Raw genomic sequence first — 23,162 nt, forward strand, 5'->3', positions numbered from 1 at the left:
CTTGAGCCATTCTGTAGCGATTCTGGGCGTGTGGTGTGTCGCATTGTCGCTTTTGAATTGCCCAAGTCCTTCGGAATGCACAATAGACATGAATGGATGCAGGTGATCAGACAGGATGTTTATGTATGTGTCACCTGTCAAGAATCGTATCTAGACTTACGAGGGGCTCCATGTCACTCCAACTGCACATGCCCCACACCATTACAGAGCCTCCACCAGCTTGAACTGTCCACTGATGACATGCACGGTGGATGGATTCATGAAGTTGAAGTTGGTCTCCATACTCGTACACATCCATCCCCTAGATACAATTTGAAACGAGACTAGTCTGACTAGGTAACATGTTTCCAGTCATCATCAGTCCAATGTTGGTGTTGGAGGACCCTGCTTAAAGCTTTGTGTCGTACAGTCATCAAGGGTACACGAGTGGGACTTCGGTTCCGAAAGCCCATATCGATGATGTTTCGTTGTATGGTTCGCACGCTGACACTTGTTGATGGCCCAGCATTGAAATCTGCAGCAATTTGCAGAAGGGTTGCACCTCTGTTATGTTGAACGATTCTCTTCAGTCATCGTCGGTCCCGCTCTTGAAGGATCTTTTCCTGACCACAGCGGTGTTGGAGATTTAATGTTTTATCGGATTCCTGATATTTACGGTACACTCATGAAGTGGTCCCCATTTCATCACTATTTTGAAGATGCTGTGTCCTATCGCTCGTGCTCCGATTATAACACCACATTCAAACTCGCTTAAATCTTGATAACCCGCCACTGTAAAATCAGTAACCAATCTAACAAGTGCCCCAGACACTTGTTGTCTCATATAGGCATTGCCGACCACAGTGCCGTATTCTACCTATTTATATATCTCTCTGTTTGAATACGCATGCCTATACCAGTTTCTTTGGTGCTTCAGTGTAGTAAGCCATATAGCACAGTCAACACGACGACTAGGTCACCTCAAAAATCTGTGTATGAGGGTGTAAATGAAAGCAGGGTAAGCCGATCAAGTGTGAAATGAATTCTGAAGGCTGCAAAGTGTAAAGTTTAATTCCAAGACAGCTGCAAACTATGAATGAGGATGATCCAGATTGAAGGATGGAGTATTCTGAATGGTCTGAAGGCATGCTTCGTGAGGATGAATGTTCTGCAGGCATGGTCGTCTGGTCTGATGAAGCACAATTATAACTTTATTGTAACAACTGTGTGTACTGGGCTCCTGAAAATCCTAATGTTCATGTGGACAAACATGTTAATTTACTGGGTGTCAGTGTGTGATGTGGTCTGTCATCATAGTCTGATTGGCCCCTTCTTCCGTGAAAGTAACGTAACTGGTGAGATGCATCTCGATATGCTGCAAAAATCAATTTTACCTGCCATCTGACGGGTGTTTGGAAATGAAATATTTTACCTACAACAAGATGGCGCTCTCCCTCACTGCCACACAGATGTCAGAGCCTACTTGGATGAAAATTTACGTGGTCAATGGATAGGTCAAAGAGGAGCTGTTGAGTAGCCACCATGGTCTCCACACCTTATGTCTTCTACCTATGGGGAACTTTGAAAAATGAAGCATATCAACAGAAACCAGCTACACTGAATGAACTACGGGAAACCATTGAGGCATCCTATGTGACTGTCACACCGGCAACACAGGCAGCTGTAACTCCGTTAACAGGAACACTTCAGCAGCATCAATGTTGTTTGGCTTCTAATGGGGGTCACTTTGAATCCATAAAAATAACATTCCCCCCAGGGCAAGAATTGTAATGGTATGTCATTTTGTTCCATTAATATTGATTATCAAAGAATGTCCACATTTTTCTGAATGCTTCTGTATTGCTTTAATGATCACTGGTTACGTCATCCATTGTTACACACAGAAAATTTATGAATAACAACCAAAAACTTGTTGGTGTGTACAGACTGATATCAGGAAATTATTTTTAATTTACTCCTATCATATTGCACTATTAAGTTTTACATCGGTTTTAGCTTTTAGTACTGAAGTTTGTAAAATCAGTTCATCAACAATGTTTTTTGTTATAAAGTTACTTGCATCATGAAGATTATTTGTTGGAAAATGTTCCTAATGCTTACATGTATTCTTTACATAAATCCTAACGAAAAGCTAGTTTCACTTCTTGTGAAATATATCTTGGAATTACAAAATGAGAATTTTTTATGTTTTATGTTCAAGTATCATTTAGTAACAGTTGAACAAGAGCAGAGGTCAGTATAATAAATTGAGTTTTAAAATGATTGGATAAGTGAAAAGAAATAAGAATATTACAAAGTTTTTATAAGTCTGTAAATGTCGCAGCCTGACACCTAAGCTCAACACTTCATGTTATACTTACCCTAATGATTATATTGTACTATGACAATAATATCAGTTAGTTGCAATTGGAATTGACCAATGCATGAAAATACCTGTATGCAACAAACAAAAGGAAGTTTATTTCAGCATCTTCTGAGGAGCAGACATGAAAAGATTTCTCAGAGCACAAAGAAACTCTCTGGGACATTTTCGTTACATTTTCTTTCCAGTTTAAGCCTTGGTCTGCATACACCCCCAATAGTTTTGTGCATCATACTTTTTCTAACTCATTACCACACTCTACCAGCTAGGGATCTTAATTTTGATAGTTTCTTTTCCAAAGTCAATGTAATGTGTTTTCTTCACATTAAGGACAGCCTGAACCAAAAATGTGTGGACTTCAGGACTTGACCAGTCATTGTAAATGGAGATTCCTTCAAATCACTCACTATTACAATAGTGTCATCTGTGAACAAAATTACCTTAGCTGGACTGCCTGAGGTCTATGTATCATTACCTTACAGTACATCTATTCTGACTTTCTTTGCATCAGATACTAATTTGATCAGGTGTGTAACTGCTGCTTGTATACTTCTACCCGTTTGAAAGCCAGGCTGATTACTATTCAGTATATTGTAGTCATTTAAGTATTTGATGATTTCTAGCTTCATTAATCTCTCAAATACTTCAGAGAATGCTGACAGGAGTTTGATAGTTTTTACCTTTATGCCTGCTACCACTTTCGAATACACTGTAACATTCTTATGTCAACTTAGGAAATGATAGACGAAATAGGCATAGAAGAAAATGACAAAATATTATTCAGTATGTTTGACAGACAATAATAGCTCTCAGATAAGTGTAGCACCTAACTGCAATGCTGAAGCATTGGAGTTTGTTACATAGCCTTGTGAATAAATAAATATTAGAAAGAAACAAAATGAAACTATAAAAACCTCAGGATGGAATAATGACAATGTTATGAAGAGGATAAATTGCTACTCACTATATGCAGGAGATACTGAGTTTCAGACAGGCACAGCAAAAAGATTGCTGCATTTGAGCTTTTGGTCAAAAGGCATTCTTCTAAAGTAGCAAATACACACACATGCACACAAGCACAAATCACTCACAAATGAGGACTGTCTGGCTGCTGAGGCCATACTCAGCACATATGTGCCATTTGCAAAATTCACTGCAGGAAAGGCTCCTTGCTTTTCTTTTTTTACTCATAATTTTGTTACATCATACAATGCTGAATCACTATTTCTGTTCACCAACTTCAGTTAAAGTACTGTCATAGCTTGCCTCATTCAATTTGCACTACAGTGAAGAAATTTAGAGTTCAGAAGAAACATCTCATCAGTGACCATTTTGCTCCCTCTCTTGTGTTGAAAAAGTTGTAACAATATCGTGTTTTTTTCCATTTTTGAATGATACCCATCTCTTATTAAGTTCAATATTCAAGATGTGCCATCCCATAGTTTAACAGATATTTCTCTGCATGGTGCACTGAATATTAGTTTTAATACTGCATTCTCGACAGTATTATTTAAGTGTGTTAAGTAAGTAATTGTAACAATTTGTCCATAGACTGCATGCCACGATTTTATAATTAATTGGTCATTAGGCTGTAATAGTCAATAACGGTTTGACAAAAAATAGTCTTTGATTAGTAAATTATTTTGAGATTAAATAGTTTCATGTATTGTATTGACAGGAAGTGTATTTAGTGCATAGCACCACAATTTAGAATTTTGTGACTAAATTTTGTTATCATAACATTGATTGCATAGAAAAGCTTTCTGACATATACATTCGTTACTTTAATTTCTTATGTAGCGAGCAGTCATTTCATTCTTTGTCCTTTCCTTTCAGTCTGAATATGGATTAACAGAAGACCAAGTAGCAGGTGAGCAATCAGACCCCCAACCTTTTCTTCATAGTATATTCCCTTTGATCTATAATGGGAGCTACTTCTCCTAACCTGACAATCATTTCTCACACTTAAATTACTTGCTTATCAAGTTCAACATTTATAATGCTAAAACAAATAAAATGGTCACAATGGCCTACCACATTCATCGAAATTTTTGTGTTCTTTTCCTAAAATATATTTCCCTTTTTCTTTCATGTTGTTCTTTTCCTTTATTATAATTTGCTACCAGTTACTGTTGCAAGTGACACTTTGATATTTATTCTAAAGAAACATATATTTTTTCTCAATCAGTCACATAAAAAATAGACTTTATAAACAAAGCTGAGTTACTTATTTGGTATGTGAGAAGCTTTAATGTCCTGGTGGCCGTCATTTAACCTTTCATGTTGCAGAAGAAATGTAACTATTATGAGTTTCCTTGCAATCTTTCAAAAGATTATATTTACATTGAACCATTTGGGACCAGGCATAAGTTTACACACATGAAATTGTCAAAATGACAGGCATGGGTAGCTCATCTAAATTAGAAATGACAACTATTACAGCACACGTGTAACTTTAATCGACCCACAACAACCTTAATGGTCCAATAACACAAATACTCAAAATACTTTAAAAACATAATGTAAATAACAAGACACCCGCAGGAAGTTGGAGAGCTTTGAACTGGGGAAATCAGCTCAAACTCACCAGCCAAGTATGAGAGGCACCCAAAAACAAAACAAAAATATCTCTCATGAAGTAGGACCTTGAAAATACCCGCAATAAGATCTCCAAAACACATTGCAAAATTAGTGTCACTGTCTTCAGTTCATCCATGTAGCTAAACTGAACACCACAATATGCACAAACACCATAACAGTGATTCGCAAAAGCATCATCAACAGGCACACAAAAAAGGATGAAAACTTTGAAAGCTTTTGGAAGAAACGGTTTGACAAGATAGAATACCCTCCCTCCTCCCTACCCACTCTCTCTCTCTCTCTCTCTCTCTCTCTCTCAAACGCACACGCACGCGCACACACACACACACACACACACACACACACACACACACACACACACACACACACACACACCTGTGCTACTGTCATTGTGTGTCCAACCTGCACTACGTAGGTGCACAGGTGTGTGTGTGTATATATATATATATATATTTTTAGCTTGTCAAAGTATTTCTTCGAAAAACTAGCAAAGTTTCCGTTCTTTTTTGCATGTCTGTCAGCAACAGAAAACTTACGCTATTCAGTGCATGATCTCCATTACTCCTAAATTACATACACTATGCCAGAACTACTGTATTGATAATAATGATAATAGTAAGATTCCATTGCACTGTTTACAGTTCAGTTTGTTCACACTGCACAGGATCACTAATCTGCTAATGTAGTTGAAGTGATTGATGTAGTAGATTGTTGCTCCGTTATGACTGGGATCAGCACCGCCATCAGTGTCCTGCAAATTACAACCATTCAGACATGCACAATGAACTGCAACAATAAGACTTCCCTGAATACTACACATTAATTGTCACAAGTAAAATAGCAGATACCTGAACATGTATTGGTTTCCAGACATACAATTATAGGAATTGTTCTTGTTGTTATGACCAATACCTACTTCCTGTAGGAATATGTGACACTGTCTAAAATATTCTTTACAGGGTGAACCAGAAACTCACTGACAAAGTTTCAGGAGTGGTTGTTGATGTGGTCTTCAATACTGAGACTGGTACGATGCAGCTATCCATGCTATTCTAAGCTGTGCAAGCTTCATCTCGCAGTACCTACTGCAACCTACATCCTTCTGAATCTGCTTAGTGTATTCATCTCTCGGTCTCTCTCTATGATATTTACCCTCCATGCTGCCCTAGAATACTAAATTAGTGATCCCTTGATGCCTCAGAACATGTCCTGCCAACCGATCCCTTCTTCTAGTCAAGTTGTGCCACAAACTCTTCTTCTCCCACATTCCATTCGATACAACCTCATTAGTTATGTGATCTACCCATCTAACCTTCAGCATTCTTCTGTAGCACCACATTTCGAAAGCTTCTATTCTCTTCCTGTCCAAACTATTTATCATCCACGTTTCACTTCCATACATGGCTACACTCCATACAAATACTTTCAGAAACGACTTCCTGACACTTAAATCTATACTCAATGTTAACAAATTTCTCTTCTTCAGAAGCGCTTTCCTTGCCATTGCCAGTTTACATTTTATATCCTCTCTACTTCGACCATCATCAGTTACTTTGCTCCTCAAATAGCAAAATTCCTTTACTACTTTAAGTTTCTCATTTTGTAATCTAATTCCCTTAGCATCACCCAAGTTAATTCAACTACATTCCATTATCCTCGTTTTGCTTTTGTTGATGTTCATCTTATCCTCCTTTCAAGACACTGTCCATTCCGTTCAACTGCTCTTCCGAGTCCTTTGCTGTCTCTGACAGAATTACAATGACATCGGCGAACCTGAAAGTTTTTATTTCTTCTCCATGGATTTTAATAACTTCTTCAAATTTTTCTTTTGTTTCCTTTACTACTTGCTGAATACACAGATTGAATAACATCGGGAAGAGGCTACAACCCTGTCTCACTCCCTTCCCAACCACTGCTTCCCTTTCATGTCCCTCGACTCTTATAGCTGCCATCTGGTTTCTGTACAAATTGTAAATAGCCTTTTGCCCCCTGTATTTTACCCTTGCCACCTTCAGAATTTGAAAGAGAGTATTCCAGTCAACATTGTCAAAAGTTTTCTCCAAGTCTACAAATACTAGAAACGTAGGTTTGCCTTTTCTTAATCTATCTTCTAAGATAAGTCGTAGGGTCAGTATGCCTCATGTGTTCCAATATTTCTATGGAATCCAAACTGATCTTCCCCGAGGTTCTCTTCTACCAGTTTTTCCATTTGTCTGTAAAGAATTCATGTTAGTATCTTGCAGCTGTGACTTACTAAACTGATAGTTTGGTAATTTTCACATCTGTCAACATCTGCTCTCTTTGGGATTGGAATTAATATATTCTTCTTCAAGTCTGAGGGGAATTTCACCTGTCTCATACATCTTGCTCACCAGATGGTAAAGTTTTGTCAGGAATGGCTCTCCCAAGGTTGTCAGTGGGCATGGACCAAAAAAAGAAAAAAAGTCAAACTTGGGCTCTAAATGCAGACCTAAAGTGCCATGAGAACTTGTTAATCTCTGATACTATGAAACATATATTTCTGCTACAAGCTGTTTGCTTTCCATCATTGGGAGGAGACAGTATGGACCAAAACAAGAAACACATTCCCAGTAACACATGGTCTCTAAAATGTTAAAGTGATTGGTCATTGCATCATACTTCTGCAGAAATGATGTACTAAGCATTTTGCACATTTTCTTGTTCCGCATGTGGCTGTTATATACATACATTATTTCAAAAGTCAAAGCTAATATTCAGTGATCCAAATATTTTTGTGACATTTCATTCATTGCCATTTCACTATCAGTTTTATGCTGCAAACTCCAAACTTAAGCACAAAATAACTGGAAGTTATCTTTTAGAAGTGCTGGGTGGGAAAGGAAATATGAGTGGGATGGAGAGCAGCCTAGGTATCTGTAAATAATGACTACACATATTGAAGATTTGTGGTGGGGACTGAAAAAGTACCATTTTGAAAGAAAACTCATGTCCACTAGACGTTAACCATGCCTGTGCTACAGAAACAAACATCTAAAACAATATATTTCACTCTCCAACTTCTGATGGCTGAAAAATCAACATGAATTAATTCATCCTTACTTTGATAATTAATCACTTTGTAACCAACAAAATATTGTGCTTATAGAAACCAGGGCAATTTTTTTTTCTTTTTGGTAGATCAATATATGGGCCATCAGTGAAATAAGATGCAACGAATGTATAATGTGACTCAAGAACTAGGTTTGATCCAAACTATCACCTCTGAAAGTTCATTGCTGGAGTTCTGGTTAACACGCAAAATTGATAACAGTGTCTTCACTTAATTTAATCTGCATTGCTAAATAGAATTCTATGATAACCACCAGCCACAAAACAGCAATTAACATAAAAACAGGACTCAGATTATGCCTTTGACTTGACACTATTTACTTTGGTTTATCATGCAATGTACCATCACTTGCTAATATGATAAAAGTATGAAGCATTTCATAGAAAATAAAATCAAAACAGGAGGGAGTATAAAAATGTCATATGGTAGTGCTGTTTTCTCTTTTTCTGCTTTCTTTTTATATTTCTTTTTTTAAATTCTATGCTTAGGGTTTCATATTATATGGAAGTATATTAAGAGGAGATATAGATCCTTAGATGTTTATGATATCAACAAATCAACAAAGAATGGTCCTCTTTTTAAGCCAGTAACTGTTTGCCAGGCTGTCCTCCCAGTACGTGATTCATGTTAGTAAATACATTTATACCATTCATGTTCATTAGACCACTTATTCTTTTATTTTTAATACTTCATCATATTACATTGAGTGAACCTGCAGTTGTCATTTTGCAAAAGATTAGTGAAAGGCAATTGAAGTAGCCTGTTCCACACAGGTTCAACATCACAACCGTTTTGAATGATCATGAAATAGTTGCACTTGCAGTGCCTTATTACTAAAAATTTCAGTAAAGTACCATTGTTGCATCTTCCATTAGCTTTATCAGTATTTTTTTGCAAAGTTTTATGGCTGATGAATTACATCTTATAATTACTTGCCTCAGAAATGTATCATGTTCTTACCTTTTCAATATTTATTTATGTCTGACAATAATATTTCTGTTCAGTTATTCCTGTTATACATGATCACTAATGTTCTTAGTACAACTTGGAAAATGATAGTAATCTGACACACGCATAGAAACTTTGTTACTAAAAGTAGAGACGGGCAATAAGTAAACCAGCTTTAAGAAGTTAGCAAGAATGGTGTATTAGTTATTAGTGGAAACAGAAAAATGTCATTTGATGTGTTTTCGTCTGTGTAATATGATTAGTTCACTGTAGTAAAGAAAAAAGGAAATACATGTGTAGTTTAACTTGCATGAGTCAAAAGGAAATACATATGTAGATTCACTTGCATGATTCAATTAGGGGGAAGTATTTTTGTAATATCATCTTTAATTTAGTTCCTGTTATTGGCACACACAAAGTACGAATTATATATTTGTGAATAATATTTCATGTAGGATGTGTCAAATAATACAGACAGTGTCATGAAAAACTGCAAATTGATCTATTTTCAGAATATATTCCCTTAATTTGGGTACTATGGGCATCAAAGTTTGAGAATGGTGATGTTAACATTGCTTTGGATAATATTTGGTGTCATAGTTAAATATGCAGTCCTGTAACGGAGGCATAGGCAGCATCTAACTGGTCTCCTGTGCCAATGCCTTATTAATTTCATAGTTAATGGTTTTCATACTAATTAAGTAGTTTGTGTTTTGTTACAGGATGGTAGCATTGTTGACAGCAGTACAACAGAGCAGTGCACAAAATATGGAAATTGGCTGACAAGCAAATTAATTGCCAACCAGGCTGCAACTATAGTACCATTTCAATAATTTAAGAGGTTTTCCCATCTGTCTTACTGGGTGCCATGCCATTTGCACAGTGCACATTCCTATCTATTGATGGAAACTGTACTAATTTCAAACCTAAGAGCCTTACTTTTGGAACGAGCAACTCTCAGCCAGTCACCTCTATTGGTCAGCACTTAGCTCAGCTATTTAACATGTGCTACTGTCCTTTATACATGACCCTGCTATTAGTGTCATTGGTTGGCGTATTTAACCTGGTCAATCATTGAGAGGTAGACAGTGATTGGTTATTTATAAAATTATCCAGAATAACATGTGAAGACAGTTATTTAAGGAAACAATTTTTAATGTGTTGGGTTTCACAGGTGTGTTTCTACAGATAGCTCTAATAACTGGCTGGACTAGACACATCTTTGGTTCAATTTAATATCTTTGATCATCCCTTAGCACAAAAAATGCAATTCCAGTCTGCTGCACATAAATCTTTTAGCTCTTCCAAGTCCTCCTTCATAACATAAGTTAATATAAACTGTCTTAGTATTAAGAGCAATTTCGATTACATGTTGTGCAATGATGATGTCTATTGTCACATTGTCACTACAGTTCAGCATTGCACATTTCTAAAGAGGAAGAAATCTGTCACTTTTATTTTGTTTGCTAGTGAGTTACCTTCCTATAATTGTCAATGACCATGAACCGTGACTGAACAAAGTGACACTGTGATTCAGACACTGGACTAACATTGAGCGGGATAGTGGTTAACATCCCCACCACTCATTTAGGTTTTCTATGGTTTCCTTAAATCACTGACAGCAACTTTTGGCTTGTCCACAGGAAAAGATATGGTCAATTTATTACATCATCATTCCAGAATTTCATGTTGTGCTCATCTCCAATGACTTCACCATCAAAGGGACGTTAAAGACTTCCCTTCCTTCCTTCTTTAAACTGTAAAATGCATCTTATCAGTGCTAGTCTGTTTCAGAAATCTTTGTAATACAACTTTTAGAGTACAGGGGCCTTGTGTTCACAACTGTTTTCCATAGGCAGCTGCATGGAACACAACAGATACTCTGGTGTGATACAAAACATTACAACTGAGGTTTTTTTTAGGTACTGTGCCAGTAAGATGACAATTCCAGCTAGCTTGGATCTCAACATTTGGAACTCCAGAACTTAACACCATTTGACTGGTGGAGGTCAGTGTGCTTTATGCCCATGGTAGTCTCAGGACCTTACACTTCCTGGTTGTTTTCTGTGCAGTCTCATGAAAACTTTGGCATATGCTACTTGATTGACATAAGAAGAAGACCTTATCATATGAATCTATGCAGAAACTGTAAACCTGTGTGCACAGCCACATATATTTGGTCTGGTGTGTGTATGTTTGCAGTGATTTTGTACAAAATTGGTAATTTTCATGTAATAAATTACTGTATACTGTGCTTCATTTTTGGTGCATTTAACACATTGTTAACTACATGCCCATCACTTTGTCCAAATCATTTTCTAACTTTGATATCCCATGGAGCAGTAGACAAGAATATTTGGACAAGGGTTCCCTTTTGAAAGGTAACCAGTTTGACATACTATACAATACTAAGGGTTCACAGTGTTATTTTGATACATTCTGTATATAAAAATAAAGGAAGTTTGGCTCTTTGCTGCTGTCTGTAACTCATATCACATACAACTGATCACATTCTTACTTCTCTGTGTTAAGTTTCATTGTTGCTTCAGTGACAAGAAACATATTTTTTTCAATTATAATATATTGTCCTTAATACCCAGACTGTAAAGTCTTATGTTATAAATGAAATTCCCTATCAATGTTTCAGAGTTTAAAGAGGCATTCATGCTGTTTGACAAGGATGAAGATGGCACCATAACTATGGCAGAACTGGGGGTTGTCATGAGATCACTAGGGCAAAGACCAACAGGTGAGTTTCTGTTATTAGTGTAAAATTGTATTAGTGGTTCCTTGATCCACTAGATCATTTATGTGAATACTGGACTAGACACTTACTCTGGTGCCATCAGCAGTCTTTACATATGACCAGAATTTCTTTGGGTTTTCTGAAATATCATTTGACAACATTCTGCTATGATAGTCATTGAAGGCATCACACATTGCCCTTTTGACATATTTGGCTGCCAAGAAAGCAATGTGTGATGCCCTCAATGACTACCATTGCAGAATATTGTCAAATGATATTTCACAAAACCAAAAGACATCCTGTTCTTACATAAAGGCTGTTAAGGGCACCGAAGTTAGTGTGCGAATGGGACAGGAATGACATTGTGGGGAGCAAAGCAAAAGCTGAAATGTTTAACTTCATTTTCAAATGTTCATTTACAAAGCAAAGCCCAAGAGAATTTCTTGAATTTAATCCTAGTACCTCTGAAAACAAAGTAGTGAAACATGTATTAGTGTCAGTTGTATTGAGAAACAGCTGAAATTGTGAAAACTGAACAAAACTCCAGGGCCCAATGGAGTCCCTATCAGATTCTATACTGAATTTGCAGCTGAATTAGACTCTGTTCTAACTATATGGTATCATAGATCTCTGGAACAAAAAACCATGCCCAGTTCTTGGAAAAAAGTGCAGGTGACACTCATCTACAAGATGCGTAGTAGATGTGATCCACAAAATTACCATCCAGTATCCTTGACATCAATTTGTTGCAGAATGTTAGAACAGATTCTGAGCTCAACCATAATGAGATATCTTGAACAGAATGACCTCTTCAATGTCAACCAGTGTGGATTCTGAAAACATCGATCATATGAAACCCAACTCACACATGACATACTAAAAGCTTTGGATCAAGACAGTCAGGTAGACACAGTATTTCTTGATTTCTGAAAATTGTTTGACTCAGTGTCATATCTATAGTTGTTGTCAAAAGTATGAGCTTATTGGGTATAAGTGAAATCTGTGGCTGTATTGAAGACTTTTTGGTAGGGAGGATATGGCATGTTAGCTTGGATGGAGAGTCATCATCAACTTCAGGTGTGCCCGAGGGAAATGTGTTGGGACCCTTGCTGTTTATGTTGTATATTAATGACGTTGCAAATCATAGTAACTTTCTGCAGTAATAGTAACTTTTTGCAGATGATGCAGTAATCTATAATGAAGTACTATCTGAAAGAAGCTGCATAAATATTCAATCAGATCTTGATAAGATTTCAAAGTAGTGCAAAGATTGCCAACTTGCTTTCAATGTTCATAAATATAAAAATGTGCACTTCATAAAATGGAAAAAGTGGCATCCTATGACTATAATATCACTGAGTCACTGTTGGAATTGGCCAAATCATATGAATACCTGGTTGTAACACTTTGTAGGGATACGAAATGGAATGATCACATAGGCTCAGTCATGGATAAAGTAGGTACTATGCTTCAGTTTATTGGTAGAATCCTGGGGAAGTGAAATCAGTCTAAAAAGTAGATTGCTTACAAATCACTTGTGCAACCCATCCTAGAACATTGTGGCCCAGAAGTGTGTGGCACCTGCACCAAACAGGATTAACAGAGGATATTGAATGTGTACAGAAATGTGTGATTCCTTGATACAAAAATGTCTCTGATAAAATTTCATACCTTGCATATTTTTTGTAGAAAAGGGATGTCAAGAAATGGCAATTCAGCATCACAATAATGACATGCATAACAAGATAGTAGCTTCAATCAGTACAGAGTTTTGAATTAGAATATTTGAGGTGGGTAATTTGATTCCAAACCTAGCTATACTCTTTTCACCCAGTACTGCCGCAGTAGGCATTGTTTCTAAAATCTTATGTATTCTGCAATTACTGTATTTTTTGATGGTGACTATAATAATCAATGATCAGACATGTCAGAGACATTCATGAAAAGTAATAGTCAACTAAACAAAAATTACAGGCATAGGACTCAGTTTCTTTGAATCATTTCAAGCATGCTCAGCAACTGGATATTGCATGTACCCAAAGTGGACAGTCCTATGTCCATTGATGCACTCAGCCAATTTAGTACGGTTATGAGTTTCTGTGCTCCATGGATTGGTGCACTATAGGTGAGTGATTGTCCTTCTTTTTGGATACTGATGTAGAATAGTCATATGTTCTGACAAGGATGTTACAGAGATGAGGAGAGTGACAAAAAACAACATTAACTTGTGTGGGGAGGATATCAGAGAGAGAAGATTTCGTTTCATGGCTTGACATTGGAAACTTATAGCTTTGGTGGAGTAAGAGAATGAGGCATTTGAAATCTTGGTGGTACGGAGTGTAAAGGGGGGGGGGGGGGGCGCATGCTTTCAAACTTTTTTTTTAAGGGGAACTATATCAGTCAGAGGCTAAGAGGAGGGTATTGTCTGGGAAATTTGTTTGTGGATAAGATCTGTAAGGTAGTTGTAGAGGAGGAAAGCCTGAGAGTGGTTACTGGTGTAGACGTTGAAAGATTTGATGGTGAAGCAAATACATTTTCTGGGAGTGTCAAGGATGCTGGACAGAGTCATTGATGTTGAAGGAATGGCATCAGTCAAAGTGTAGATATTGTAGATTACTTGTTACTTTTATATGAACTGTGGTCTGTATTCGGGCTTCAGAGAGGTGGAGGTCAATGTCAAGTAAGGCATCTTTGGATCTGGAAAAGGAACATATGAATTTTGCTTGGAGTTAAGCACTTGCAGAAAGCTCTCCTTCACCGTGGTTCATATACAATAAACAAAAAGAATGAACACACAAAGGCATGTGAGCTCTATCACTGTTGGAAGTTTAGTGCTCTATGACTGAGAGGCCTCCCCCTTATCCCATTTTATCTTTACCCGTAACTACCTCACTTAACAAATAAATCACGTTGCAAAATATGTGCCCAGTCATGGGGGCAGTTTTCTGGCTCTTGAGGAATGCTTCTTCCATGTGGCCGACAAAAAGATTGACATATGATGGGTCCATCCTCGTTCCCATAGGACTGTCTCTGGTTTATTTGTAGGCCTGGCTCTCGAAGGAGAGGTGGTTAAGGGTGCAGGTAAAATGGGCTAAGGTGGTGGCCTCTCCATCATAGAGCACTAAACTCCCAACAGTGATATGGCTCACATGCCTTTGTGTGTTAGTTCTTTTTGTTTGTAGTGTATGGAGCAGTGTGCTATTATGGGTGCTGTGACTTTGAAAGTGAGCATTTTCCTGACATACTTCAAGGTAGGGCTCAATATATTAGGCTTTCTGTGCATGGGGTTGCAATTTGTCTGTGGAGGACAGTGTGTTGTTATTCCAATAGCCCTCTTCCGTAACAAAAAAATTGTTTTGGATGGCAAGCGGTGGAAGCCCAAAGTATTTTCCATATGTTGCAAGAGACTTAAAATAACCAAAGTATCCAGCCCTAGCACCTTCTGAGGCACAAATGTTTGTGATAACTCTAAGGACAAAATAGACAGAATTGAGTTTCTGTTCGAGTCGTATTACATGGTCATTAAAATTTAAGTTTTCATCAAAATGTATGCCCAGCAATTTCATGGATGTTACTTTGTCTGTGGCCTTGTCACATAATAGATAATAATGTACTTTTACAGCATTTTTGATTATCTGTGGATTTCCAAGCTCCTGCTTGATGTCTACTGGCAACATATGAACAACTTTTGCACCAAAAAATAGATGTCTTGTTCAAAGCAGCTGATTTTACATGAGATATACATCTACATCTAAACTATGTGAATGATTTTGCATGATTACATTGTTGATCCGCAACTGGAAACCTATACCTATTCCTTCATTATTGCTTCAGGTAGCACAACGATAAATTGTGTTGTTATACGTCCAATTGAGCAGCAGCAATATAAAATCTAAAGTGAGCAAGGCAAGAAAAAATTTACGATCAATATAAAAAAAATGACCCCAAACTAGCAACATAAATCCAGATTGAGGCATTTGTCTATCAGATAATTAGTGATTGAATAAGGTTCTGGCTGGGATCTGGTGCAACTGCACTGCTTAATGCTTCGAATGGGATCTGCGTCTGTCAACACATGTCCTTGGCAGCAGTGTGTTATAGTGAAAATTTATTTCATTATTGTTTAATAAAACAGTGGTGTAGCTCATATTATGTAAGTTTATTTTCTCATTGTTTAAATAAAGTAAGATTAAACTGTTGTTTTTATCATACATGACTTACCTTTGTAACATAAAGAAAGCTATTCTATACATGTGTATATGCCCACTCTTGTTATAAAAAATGACACACCACTTGAGGTTTAAGGGAGAACATGTTCTGAGATTCTAGAACAGGTGGATGTTGATGATATTGGACAGTAGTTTTGTGAATCACTTCTGCTACATCTTTTTTACGTGGTTTTGACATGTTCTTTCATCAAACTTCTGGGAACAGTTTTTTATTTGAAGAAAGATCTGTGATATGGTTGGCACAGTTTTTTTGTTTGAAGAAGGATCTATGGTATATTATGGGCAAAAGATGGGTTAACTCGTCCTCAAATTCTATGTAGAATATGTAGGGATTCCATCATGTGTTGGTGCCATGTTTAATTTTAGCAGTTTCAATTGTTTCTCAGTGCCTTTTGCTAATATCTACACCACTCATATTAGGAGTGATGCGGTAATTAAACTGGGGCAGTACTTGCAGATCCATCTTTGTAAAACATTTGAAAATTGAGTTCAGCATTTCTGCTTCTGGTTCACTACCCTTAATTTCAGTTCCTATGTCAGCCGCAGATGACTGGGCACTAACTTTAGTGCCACTAACAGCTGCTTCATATGAGGCGTCTTTCAATAAAATTTTTACGGTATGAGCTTCCAATTTATCCACTTGAATGGAAGAAAAACAACATGACTGCTTTAAAAGCTGTGCTACGAAGTGATTTAAAACTTTACTGGATTTTTGTCCAAGTTAGAACTTCACTATACATAACTTCTTCACATGCAAAAAGTGACTTTTGAATTACATGTTTTGAGATCCATGCTGGTTGCTATGGAGACTGTTCTGTTCGAAATACTTCATTAAGTTTTAGCTCAGTATAGACTATCTTATAAAAAATATCCAGACACCTACTAGTGGACATTAATATGGAGTGTATCCACCATTCACCCTTATCATGACTGATTTCTGGTGGAGACACTTCCATTGAGGTTTCTGAATCTCTGTGAGGCAATGGCAGGTGACATCAGACACTGGAGTCTGGAGTGGCATCAACATTGTAACTCATCCAAAAGGTGTTCCATTGGGTTTATGTCAGGACTCTGGGTGGGTCAGTCTATTTCAGGAACAAAACAATGCCTCACTGCTATTGTTGCTGGTGCTGCTGATTGTGGGTTTAAGAAGATCAAACATCTAATGTCATCAGTCTCCTAGCAACCAATACTCAGTGGGATGTGGGAAAATGCAGAGAAATCACATCCACACTGGGCTCCACACTGACCCTTATTGTTAATCCACGAGGCAGATTTGAACAGGGTCCAATGCGTCCCACTATCCTGGAAGCAGGCACTTTAACATGGACAGCTACTTGGGCAGATACAAATGTTTTGTAGCTGCTGCTTTATGACAGAGTGCATTGACATGCTTCTACAAACAGTCATTGTCTCTGCACTGTTCCTCCACTGTACACATTTCTCTACTGTTCACAATACATAAAAAGGCAAAATATCTTCATATCCTTCCACACTTAAGATTTTCTTAAGCACAATAAGGGTACCATACCCTAATCGTGAAAATCTCCCTTATACTGTAACACCACCTCCTCTATACTTTACTGTTGACACTACACATGATGGCAGGTATAAAGGTCTCTATGCTTTGCTTTGGAACACATGAGGCAATACTGACCCTACGAATTATCTTAGAAGAAAGATTAAGGAAAGGCAAACCTACATTTCAAGCATTTGTAGACTTAGAGAAAGCTTTTGACAGTGCTGATTGGAATACTCTCTTTCAAATTCTAAAGGTGGCAGGGGTAAAATACAGGGAGTGAAAGGCTATTTACAATTTGTACAGAAGCCAGATGGCAGTTATAAACATCGAGGGGTATGAAAGGGAAGCAGTGGTTGGGAAGGGAGGGAGACAGGGTTGTAGCCTATCTCCAATGTTATTCAATCTGCATATTGAGCAAGCAATAAAGGAAACAAAAGAAAAGTTCAGAGTAGGTATTAAAATCCATGGAGAATAAATAAAAACTTTGAGGTTCACTGATGACATTGTAATTCTGTCAGATAAAGCAAAGGACTTGAAAGAGCAGTTGAACGGAATGGACAGTGTCTTGAAAGGACGGTATAAGATGGACATCAACAAAAGCAAAATGAGGATAATGGAATGTAGTCGAATTAAGTCAGGTGATGCTGAGGGAATTAGATTAGAAAATGAGACACTTAAAGTAGTAAAGGAGTTCTGCTATTTGTGGACCAAAATAACTGATGATGGTCGAAGAAGAGAGGATATAAAATGTATACTGGCAATGGCAAGGAAAGTGTTTCTGAAGAAGAAAAATTTGTTAACATCGAGTATAGATTTAAATGTCAGGAAGTCGTTTCTGGAAGTATTTGTATGGAGTGTAGCCATGTATGGAAGTGAAACATGGACGATAAATAGTTTAGACAAGAAGAGAATAGAAACTATAGAAATGTGGTGCTACAGAAGAATGCTGAAGATTAGATGGGTAGATCACATAACTAATGAGGAGGTATTGAATAGAATTGGGGAGAAGGGGAGCTTGTGGCACAACTTGACTAGAAGAAGGGATCGGTTGGTAGGACATGTTCTGAGACATCGAGGGATCACCAATTTAGTATTGGAGGGCAGCGTGGAGGGTAATAATCGTCAAGGGAGACCAAGAGATGAATACACTAAGCAGATTCAGAAGGATGTACGCTGCCGTAGGTACTGGGAGATGAAGAAGCTTGCACAGGAGTAGCATGGAGAGCTGCATCAAACCAGTCTCAGGACTGAAGACAACAAGTACAACAACAACAACAACAACATCAACATCAACATGCTTTGCCACACCCAAACCCTTACATCAGACTGCGTGATTCATCAGTCCAGATCACTCATTTCCAGTCATCCATTGTCCATTGGCATCACTCTTTACACTATCTCAAATGTTACTGAGCATTGACTACAGAAATGTGTGGTTTATGAGGAATTGTTCAACTATTGCATCCTGTTCTTCTTAACTCCCTACACAGAGTCATTGTACTAGCTGGACTGTTGGTAATGCTTTGGAACTCACAAGTGATCCCTTCTGCTGTTTTCATGTGATTTCTTACAATCACTCTCCCTGTCTTTCAGTACATCAGACATGTCTGGTCTTGGTTTAGCTATAGCTGCTACTTCACATTTCCACTTCACTATTACATCACAAACAGTTGACTCGGACAGCTTTAGAATGGCTGAAATGTCCCAGAATGGCCTGTACTCAAGTGACATTCAGTGACTATTCCACATCAAAGTCACTGAGCTCTCCTGACAGGCCCATCCTGCTGTTAACTCTTCTTTTCTGACAACACAATACTTCCACCTTTTTTCCTGGCAGATCCACTTTTGTGATATTTAGTGATCAATTCTACATTACATGTTGGTGTCTGGATACCTTTCATCAGACAGTGTATGTTCTGAGATTCTCCACTGGATACATGTCAAGGATATTGGAAGCTAGTTTTGTGGGGCTCTTCTGTTATCCTTATTGTAGATTGATGTGGCCTGTGTTATCTTCAAACCAAAGGATCTATGGTATATTATGGTTACAAGAGGGGCTAATTGAAATGCAAATTTTGTTTGTGTTACATTAAAATTATGGTATATTCTGAAATGTAGTTGAGTGAAGGAATCTACGTTAACTGTAAAGAATTGCTGGAGTGAAATGAAACAAATCTGTTTTAAAGACAGATTTCATTTCAGGTGTGCACTTTTTGTAGCAGGTAGATGCCATTTACATTTGTGAACAAAACTGAAATGAAGTTATTGAAAACCTAAAATAAATACCAATGATTTTATGTACAAGTTAAATTAGTGTGCCAGATATAATTTGAATATCCATCACATGCAGTGAACTACCAGTCCTCTATCCTATCATGCCTTAGTCTGACTCAGACATTGAACTTATCTTGACAAGTTCCTCCTCTTCCTTATCAAAGTTTGCGGGAGGCTCTCCCACATTGCTGTCACATAGACCAAAGGGATTAAGTTCAGACACAACCCTAAGGTTGCTGTATCGATTCTCTCAGAAGTGCTAGTTTCACTGTCTCATGATAGAGCTGCTGGAGAGTTTGTAAGATGGAGTAAGGGTGGGGTATATGATGTGGTGAAGCTTTTATTGTGTCACTGAGGCATGCTCAGATGGTATAACTGCTACTGCACCACCACTGAAATGTGAAAACCTATACGGGAGACAGTCCTGCCCACTGACTTAGCTTATCACACGCAGCCATCACAGCAAATACACTGCTGAGGGTGACTTAATTAATTTTCAGTAATAATACTGATAGCATAAATCTCATAAATAATTTTCAACTAATGTGTCTTAACATCATTTGAGAAATAAATCTGAAACCCTCATTTCTCAATAAGTTTCCCAATAAATACTTGGAGCTCCCCTTCTTTAAAGTTCCTCTTAATATATTATTTCCATGAGTGCTGGTTTTGACTGTAATCTGCTGGACCTTCTGCACAATTTCACAGTTGCTGTTAACTATGCTATTTTTGTAATTTCAAAATACTCTAAATTCTGTTTTTGCCTTTTCTAATTTCCTATTTTCTTGTATGTTGTTTCATGCCACCCCTCAGGTCTTCCATTGCACTACCTTTGGTAATAGCTCAGACATAATCAACAAACATTTTCAGGAGGTTCTTTTGGTATTGCTAGATTTAAGTCCCATACTTCTTATCATGTTAAGTTTGTGTGTGTGAGACCTCAATGACTGACAACACTCCCTGTCAGCATTGTATTTAAAATTAACTGTTCTTAACTGCAACTACAATCCAAAGTTCTCTGACATTGAGAAGTGATATTTTCTTCTCTTTTCAATCATTTTGATAAATTAAAGCGATATTTTATGAATTTGATTCTGATTGTCATGTTGTAATTTTTGTGTGCAAACCATAAAAAGTATTTTTATTTCACAGAGACAGAACTGCGTGATATGGTGAATGAAGTGGACCAGGATGGAAATGGAACCATTGAGTTTAATGAATTCCTGCAGATGATGTCAAAAAAGATGAAGGGTGCAGAGGGCGAAGATGAGCTCCGTGAAGCATTCAAGTTTGTATTTTTCAAAATCAATGCATTTTTAAAATATGATGTACGGGTGACTTTTATTTGCTGACAGCAGTAGTGTTTTGAGAGGCTGTGAAACTGACTTTAAGAAAAACTGAACATCAGATTAACTTGTGTGGGATAAAAAAAATTAACACCAGGTTGTAAACAAAACTGAAATAGAAAAAAATAATGCTGAAAAGTTCAGTGAGATAAACTAGTGTTCTTCAACAACTGGGTGACTAACAGGACAAATGAAGGAAGGTAGAGGGATACAACAAGAATGTATTGGAACTTTAAAAATATATGGGGGTTCAGGTTGTTTTGGATTTAAATTATAAGGAGTATATGGACTGAATAAATTGTGTATAATAAGGACAGTGGATGTGGAATACCTATTAATAAATGTATGTAATCAATAATTAATTGATTTTCAGTTCATCATTTGTCTAATTTTGAGCCCAATTACAATTAAAATTGTGTGGATCTTAACACAGTTCCTCCCCATAGCCAAGAGGAAACAGTGTCCTTCATTTTATGTAGTGACTGGTAAATTATGACAGTATTAATATATTGTCTGGTGAATAGGAGTGCGGTGGTGAATAGATCAGTACTAAAGTAATATCGAAGTTAAACAGCTGTCAGATACTAGCATACATCCAACCCCTCCACACACACACACACACACACACACACACACACACACACACACACACACACAGACACTGGGTTCAAAGATGATAAAATGGGTGAAAAATAATGTCTTTATACTTATTTCCTAGCAGAGTGCTGTGTTCCATAAAATGGCATGTTACACCTCAGTACCATATTAGGCTGTTATAGTTGAAGACTGTCATTGAACAAATACACAAAAACAGGAGTTAATTATGTGGTAAGAGGAAATATTTTCAATGAATGGCATTAGGCTACACAAGGAAAGGATGATGATGGTTAATTTGTCATCAACACTGAAATTTGTAGCAGTGGAGCACTAGCTCAGTTAGGACAGAGTGAAAGAGGGAATCAGTTATCGTATTGTGGAAGAAACTGATACAACGTTTGTTGCCAGTTACTAAGGAGAACCAACAAAAAATCTAAATCAAGATACATGCAGAAATTTTGAACCTTAGCATTTGCAAATATTCCAGTGCCCTAGTGATTTTGCTACCCTGCTTACTATCTGCCCCCTGTGGAAGGCACATTATGAGCACTTATTCATGCTTCTAACAGGAACCATGACTGGTCAGTTAATTTGGAGCTACACATGTACGTATGTATATTTTGTACATTACTATTCTTGATAATCAGTGTTCAACTCAGTATATTAGTTGATGTTGCCAATTAATGTGATAATGTTCCATGATTATGGAGATGTACAGTTTTCAGATGCACTACAGTTTGATTGTCATACCATGTGCCTGATGATGAAACCATCAGAGCTTCAGAATTAGTCTTAATAAATGACTAGTGTTGAATATAGGTGTTTGGAATTAATTTCAAAATAAAGAAAATAAATTATATGAAATCCTTGTATGCCATTATCAGAAACTTCAGGATTGTTCATCCACCTGGTGCAAGTCTTTCTGTTTGACACCACTTCACTGACTTGTGTGTCAATGAAGGTGACATGAAATGATTAGGACAACTCAGGGACCAAATGAAGAAAACCTCCGACCTGACTGATAATCGAATCTGGGACATCCAGATCTAGAGTCAGCTTTGCTAACTATTAAATCATGTTCTGTGAACTTAAAAGAATTAAATTGTTCCTCTGTGAAACAAATGTGAATCTTTTAATAGTACGTGATATCACACAAATAGAAACACAAATAAATGTCAAATAGAAACACAAAAAAATGTGTTTGGTAGATGTAGAGGTCAGTCAGAAATAGAAATATATAAAAATGAATCCCAAAAAATTTTCCCTGTTCTTCATGTAATATAATTTTCACTTGTGAAATAAACTCTGAAAATGTACAAATCACACACTTAATGGAACAAACACTGTTGAACTGAAAACGAATTAAACTAATTTTAACATCAACTAAGTTTTTGCAATTTTTGCTCAACTTCATCTTTCCTTCCCCTTTACAGGACATACACTTTT

General features: G+C 37.1%; 1 protein-coding gene across 3 annotated transcripts in view; it reads left to right on the top strand.

Moving 5' to 3' along the window:
• LOC124605255 (neo-calmodulin-like) overlaps positions 1-23,162 on the top strand; it is a 111,672-nt gene that overhangs the window by 58,797 nt on the left and 29,713 nt on the right. For 2 of the 3 annotated variants that reach the window (XM_047136814.1, XM_047136812.1), the window contains 3 exons: positions 4,199-4,232; positions 11,650-11,751; positions 20,926-21,061. In XM_047136814.1, the coding sequence (XP_046992770.1) occupies positions 11,667-11,751; positions 20,926-21,061 (221 nt within the window). In that variant the 5' untranslated portion in view covers positions 4,199-4,232; positions 11,650-11,666. The remainder of the gene's footprint in view (positions 1-4,198; positions 4,233-11,649; positions 11,752-20,925; positions 21,062-23,162) is intronic. The other variant, XM_047136813.1, reaches the window with a different exon arrangement.

This window comes from Schistocerca americana, chromosome 3, assembly GCF_021461395.2.
Source record: "Schistocerca americana isolate TAMUIC-IGC-003095 chromosome 3, iqSchAmer2.1, whole genome shotgun sequence".
NCBI lineage: Eukaryota > Metazoa > Arthropoda > Insecta > Orthoptera > Acrididae > Schistocerca > Schistocerca americana.